This window comes from Erythranthe guttata, chromosome 9, assembly GCF_056151865.1.
Source record: "Erythranthe guttata isolate IM_541 chromosome 9, IM_541, whole genome shotgun sequence".
Classification (NCBI taxonomy): Eukaryota; Viridiplantae; Streptophyta; class Magnoliopsida; order Lamiales; family Phrymaceae; genus Erythranthe; species Erythranthe guttata.
In genome coordinates this window covers 7,151,003-7,157,471 of record NC_142541.1, presented here as the reverse complement: position 1 = coordinate 7,157,471, position 6,469 = coordinate 7,151,003, and the positions used below count along the sequence as shown (strand labels likewise).

Sequence of the window (6,469 nt, the reverse complement as noted above, 5' to 3'; positions counted from 1 at the left end):
AAGTTAGGATTAGTGTATTTGCTACAATTAAGCTTGATTAAGTTAGGATTAGTGTTTTTTGCTAAAATTAAGCTTGATTATGAAGATTGGAAGAATGTGACTTGTGTCGAGACAAAAGAATATTATTTTAATGCCATACCTTTTCCACTAAAGCATTACAATTCACAACTGTTGTATAGCAACACAGTTCGTGAAATTCACTTGAAGGACGACACCTCATAATAAATACATGTCAACAATCAACAAATTCGAGACAAACCCATCTTACTTAGCTGGAAAAAGAGATCAAGAAACAATTTTTTTACTTCATTAAGGCTGTTAATTGGACTTCATTGTTGCCATTTATGGAATTGTCCGATTTCTAAGGTTAGTTCTCCCATCAAATTTGAGTTAATTTAATTTACTTCTGGGTTTTTTCGAGTTTTAATTTGATTTTTTAGGTTAGTTATTTGATTGGCTGGAATTTTCGTAGTTCCTTGTTGAATTAAGGGTAAAATTCATTTTGCACCCCTGTACTATGATAAATATATCGTTTACCCCCCTGAAGTATTGAAAACATCAAATACCCCCCTGCCGTTAGTTTTTTTCTTCTAATTTCGTTAGTCAAACCCTTTGACCGACTATTGCAAAGAAATGTTGGCTTTTTTTTAACAAAAATACCCCAAAAAATTTCTATATATAGATTTCAAGGCTTTTAGTTTTCATTTTTTGTGGGTTTTGTGCCGTTAGTTTTCCTATATATAGAAATTTTTTGGGGTATTTTCATTAAAAAAAAGCCAACATTTCTTTGCAATAGTCGGTCAAAGTGTTTGACTAACGGAATTAGAAGAAAAAAACTAACGGCAGGGGGGTGTTTGATGTTTTCAATACTTCAGGGGGGTAAACGATACATTTATCATAGTACAGGGGTGCAAAATGAATTTTACCCTTGAATTAATTCACGCCCAAGTAAATTTTGAGATCTCTTTGTTTTTTCACGATTCTTTCCGGCCCTTTTAGACTCATTGGAAAGAATTCTCTCTCTCTCCTCTCTCTCTCTCTCTCTCTCTCTCTGTCTCTCTCTCTCTCTCTCTCTAGATGTTAGAGATGTTAGGTTAATTATGAGCTAGAGTTTCCAAATATTTTTCTTTTAAATAAATAAAATAAATAAATTTACCTTTGCTTCTACTGCTGGTCGGTGCCTTAAATGTAAAGAAACGGTATATATAATGTCTCTATCTACTAATGTTTAATGCTATATTTAGGATTTAATTAGCGTGCTTTGATTTGATGATCAGCCTTGTACGAAATTTCGAAACTCGTTGTATGATGATAATGATAAATCTCGATGATGTTGTGTATGCTTGATTTGTTGTAGTAGTAGTCGATTCGATCGACCGATGGGATTCCGTGCGTCGCTTTTGGTGTTTGCGGCGTTTCTTCCTTTAATTCTGGGGGAAATATACGAAGAGGCGAGGCTTGTCATTGACACAAGTAAAACAGTTGCCGAAACGGATGCTAATTACATTTGTGCCACCATTGACTGGTGGCCTCAAGATAAGTGTAATTACGATACATGCCCCTGGGGATCTTCATCTGCCGTTAATCTGGTAATAATAAATTTCACTATCGGGAACGGATGTTTTAGTAACTGTTAAGATTCATATGTGGGTATTTTATTTTGTCAGGATCTATCGCACCCGTTTCTAGGCAATGCTATTCAAGGTTCGTAGTTGCCGTGTTTAGTGGTATTTATTCTTACATTTGGATATATAGTATCTTGTATGTATATATAATTGTCTCGTTTCACAGCTTTCAAGAATTTGAGAGTTCGAGTAGGTGGTTCGTTGCAAGACCAAGTAATGTACGGTGTGGGAAATTCATCGTCACCTTGCCACCCGTTTAAAAAGGAAAAGGGTGGCTTGTTTGGATTTTCAAAGGGATGTTTGCATATGGATAGGTGGGATCAGCTCAATAACTTCTTCAAGAAAACAGGGTAATTAATCCGCTCTCTTCACTTGGTTCGCTCTTAGTATGTATCTATTTTTGTGTGTATTATATATATATATATATATATATATATATATATATATATATATATATATTTGTATATGCACATTTGCAGGAGTGTGCCCCTCGTTCAGTACTGAAATCCCGAAAATGGGGATACGGGACTTGGGGGAAATGTGTAAATATTAAAAATATAGGGGTATTTTATAAATATGTTATATAAAGATATATAAGTTTTTATTTATATATAAATTCTTTTTATATATTTTTATACAAACATATTCAAAATAAATTGTACTATCAACTATCAATTTGCAATTGATCATTAAATCATGTTGTAAATTATTAGGGAAACAATTTGAAAATATGCTATTCAAACATGTTTCTAAATTTTTAGAAACTGCAAAAATGGCCCATAAGATGTCCCACAGGTGTCCTAGAGTTTCCGACACGAAACGTTTTAGAAACGTGGAAACGTTTAGAAGCTGAAGTTTCCGTGTGGGACAACTGCAATAACCACGATTGGGTATATATGTGGCGTTTGTAATATAATTTTTACGAACCCATTTTTTCAAGCTTCGAATCTTCTCCCCCGCCAATTCACTGTTTTATGATTGCGCAAATATATGGATTTTCTTGTTTCACCATTAAAAAATAATCGGTGAAAAAAGTAGCATCGGCTTGGAATACGGTATTGTTAGTAGAACTAACGTATTGAATTGCTGCAGAGTGATATTAACATTTGGACTGAATGCTCTTCACGGAAGGCACCATATCGAAAGAGGTGTTTGGGGAGGAGATTGGGATCGCCATAATGCTTACGATTTCATCAACTACACTTTATCAAAGGGATACCACGTCGACTCCTGGGAATTTGGTATATATTAATATAATATATAACTATTTATTTACTTCACTGTTTTGTCGAAGGATTGATTAAATCTGTTATTGCTTTTTTTTGGTGGGCAGGTAATGAGTTATCGGGCAAGGGAGTTGGTGCTAGCGTTGGTCCCGAACAATATGGAAAAGATACAATACGTCTGAATACAATGATTGATGAATTGTACTCAAAATCGAATAATATGAAGCAGCCAATTAGACCCAGTCTCGTGGCGCCTGGAGGGTTTTACGATAAGGTTTGGTTTGATAAGCTGCTTCAATCGTCGGGCCCACGTGTACTCAATGTTATGTCGCACCACATGTACAGTCTCGGTCCAGGTCTGTTCTTGCTTCTTAATTATTTAATTAATGTAGAGACTAGAATATTAAATTTAACTATTTGTTAATATAACTATGAACTTGAACTCGTTTATATATCTGTTAGTATTATAGCAAGATTGTGGTAACAAATGTTTGCCTTGCCTATTTTTATTTTTGTTAATCGATAAATATTCATGCAAGTGTTTGATATTTTGTCATCAAGAACTGCAATATTAGTTCCGTGTAAATCTTAGTAACTCAGAGCATATTCATGCAAGTGTTTGATTATTCCATAAGTTTTATCCCCGTCTCTTCTGATACTCTCAAAACTACCGAAATGCTTGCATTTTCGTAAAGATGAATTAACTTTTTTTATTTTTTTCCCTTTTGAATTCAGTTCTCAGTTAGTTTTTAGATCGTCGTCATATGCTAATAATTGATGCAAATATCCTTCATTGTGAACAACAAACATAATACAAACCTCGATAAATTAATAACCTCGATTACAATGATAGTTTCTCTCAGTCCCGACGACTTGGTGAAAACGTGTTAAATTATTAACTCGATAATTTAATAATTCGCTAAATTAATAGAATTTCCCTAGTCCCGACTTTATTAATTTATAGAGTTTTAACTGTATAATGGTTATCATGTTACAGGAAATGACGGCAATATAATAAAGAAAATATTGAATCCGGATCACTTGAATAAGGCATCGTTCGTATTCGGCAATCTTTCTTCAACCATTCAAGAAAACGGGCCTTGGGCTTCTGCGTGGGTCGGTGAATCTGGAGGAGCCTACAACAGTGGGGCTAGGGACATATCGAACACATTCGTTAACACCTTTTGGTATTTTTATTTTTTATTTCTTTTCTAAACAGCTAACATTCATTTAAGATAATTTATTTTATTTATTAAATTTATTTCCGGTGTGACTAAAATTCATTTAATGTAGGTATCTTGATCAACTTGGAATGGCAGCTAAGTACAATACCAAAGTATATTGCAGGCAGTCGTTGATTGGTGGATTCTATGGCCTCCTAAACAAGACTACATACGTTCCGAACCCTGATTATTACAGGTTTAACCCATAAATTATGACCGACCTTGTGTTAATTAATTAATTAATATAAATCTGTCTTGCTAGTTTTTTTCTTCTTTTTTTTGGCTATTTACAGTGCACTTCTCTGGAATCGACTTATGGGAAAAGGAGTACTCGATGTTAACATCACAGCATCACAATATTTGCGCTCGTACGCACATTGTGCAAAACAAAGAGTAAGAATTAATTAATTTTCAACATAGAATTGAATGGGGTGTGTAAAGAGAAAATAAGGGAAAATTACAGTTTTCATCCCTCAAGTTTGTACTGATTTCACATTTGGTCCCCCCATGTTCACAAAAAACACATTTGGTCCCTCGTGACTAAAAGTGTTGAATTTTCGAAAAATGAGGGACCAAATGTGTTTTCTGTGAACATGAGGGACCGAATGTGATGTCTATGCAAACTTGAGGGATGAAAAACCGTATTTTACCCCAAATAGTAAACATCTATAAAATGAACAAATGGGGTTTTATGTTGTTTGCCACCACCCTCTTCTATTGCCATTATTAGTTAGTATGTAATTTTCTCTTTGATTTGGTTTTTGCGAAATTGACTGAAATATCTAATCTACGTTGTTTCAGGTTGGCGTAACCGTAGTTGTGATAAATTTAAGCAATCAAACAATGTACAATGTTGACGTTCAATCCAGTAACTATGCCAAATTACCGTCGAAAAATCAAACGGGCACCAATAAGAGGTCTTTCATTCATGGACTTAAGGAATCAGTGTCGTGGATCGGAAACAAAGCTTCGGATGAGAAAGTATACAGAGAAGAGTATCACTTAACTCCCGAGGGCGGCAATCTTCAAAGCAAAATCATGTTGTTGAATGGAAAGCCGTTGCAGCTAACTGAATTGGGAGATATTCCAAGTTTGCTTCCAGCCGTTAACGACGTTAACTCCCCGTTAAGTGTTTCTCCTTATTCCGTCAAATTTGTAGTATATCCCAACTTCATTAATCAGGGCTGTATATAAACTTTGTATAGTCATAAGCTAAGCTGTAAAAATACATAGAATGCTGATTTTATTTATTTATTTATTTGTTCTACAGTATGTGTTTTTGTGTATCATAAGAAATCGATTTTCAGGAAACGAGAATAATGCGAATACCACATCATGGATGATATGTTGATATTTTTGGTATTCCTAAACGAAGCTGTTTGCTTTGTTGAAAGTTTTGTTTTTGGAAATTTATCGGAGAAGAAAGATAAGGCGACGGTGTTTGTTGTGTTAATATAGATTTGGGAGAAATGTAAACGCAATATTTTCTTAGGCGAATCGAGATCATCACAAACGGCCTTTGCATTGCATTTTAAAGGGATAATTACAGTTTTCGTCCCCTATACTTGTCACCTAAAATGATTTTAGTCCTCAAACTTTCGCCGTCACGAATTTAGTCCACAAACTTACCAATTTTTTAAACTTTCGGTTCGACCGTCAAGTTTGTCGGTTAACTTGGACGGAATTTTTAGATGTGGCAGTTAAATCGAGCTAGAACACACTCCCAATCCATTTGGCAGTCTAAACATGAGGTGGATTGACACTTCATTCTCTCCCCCTATTTTTTATCCCCAAATCCCTAATTCCCCAAGTCCAATTCTCGAATTGAACATAAGGAGAATCACAAGAGCTGCTCTTGTTCCAATCGTGCTTGTATGTACGAACATTGTCTTTACTAGCAAACTACTAGTAACTGCCCAAAGACCACAAGCTGATCACATATCTAAGTAGCAGCAACACTTCTTACCAAACTGTGAAAGAGCTCGTACAAGTTATGAAAGTAAACCCTATCTCCAATGATTCCTTATGAACGTTCCAACTCCACACGTTTTGTTGAGCGATTGTGATGTTCCAAATCCGCGAAGGTTCCCAAACTGTGAAATTATGATTGGGTGATTCTGGTGTTGCATTATATCACCTCAAATGGAAGATTCGAAAAGGAATTTAGGGACATGATTTACATTCATAAGAAATTATATGGAACTAAGGATTTTATGATAGATATAGGAGGAGAGAATAAGGGTGTCACTCCACCTCATAGTTAGACTGCTAAATGGACTGATTCTTACTGCCACATGTGCAATTCCGTCCAAGTTAACTGCGAACTTGACGGCCGAACGAAAAGTGTCAAAAAATGGTAAGTTTGAGGACTAAGATCATAGCGGTAAAAGTTTAA

General features: G+C 35.1%; 1 protein-coding gene across 2 annotated transcripts; it reads left to right on the top strand.

The window, feature by feature from the left end:
* LOC105951046 (heparanase-like protein 2) lies at window positions 1-5,343 on the top strand. 2 transcript variants are annotated; one of them, XM_012974438.2, is made up of 10 exons: window positions 1-366; window positions 1,358-1,589; window positions 1,668-1,704; window positions 1,792-1,975; window positions 2,718-2,866; window positions 2,959-3,207; window positions 3,849-4,038; window positions 4,145-4,270; window positions 4,368-4,467; window positions 4,876-5,343. In XM_012974438.2, the coding sequence occupies exons 2-10, from the start codon at window positions 1,380-1,382 to the stop codon at window positions 5,266-5,268; spliced, it is 1,638 nt and encodes a 545-aa protein (XP_012829892.2). In that variant the 5' UTR covers window positions 1-366; window positions 1,358-1,379; the 3' UTR covers window positions 5,269-5,343. The 2 variants fall into 2 exon arrangements, with proteins under 2 accessions (XP_012829892.2, XP_012829893.2); XM_012974439.2 differs by having other exon boundaries at window positions 130-366; window positions 1,361-1,589.
* The last annotated feature ends 1,126 nt before the right edge of the window (window positions 5,344-6,469 follow it).

Coding starts and splice junctions, on each gene's coding strand:
- LOC105951046 (XM_012974438.2), top strand. CDS start 1,380: ATGGGATTCCGTGCGTCGCTTTTGGTGTTTGCGGCGTTTCTTCCTTTA. Junction 1,976..2,717: donor AACTTCTTCAAGAAAACAGG/GTAATTAATCCG, acceptor GAATTGCTGCAG/AGTGATATTAACATTTGGAC. Junction 4,271..4,367: donor CCGAACCCTGATTATTACAG/GTTTAACCCATA, acceptor GGCTATTTACAG/TGCACTTCTCTGGAATCGAC.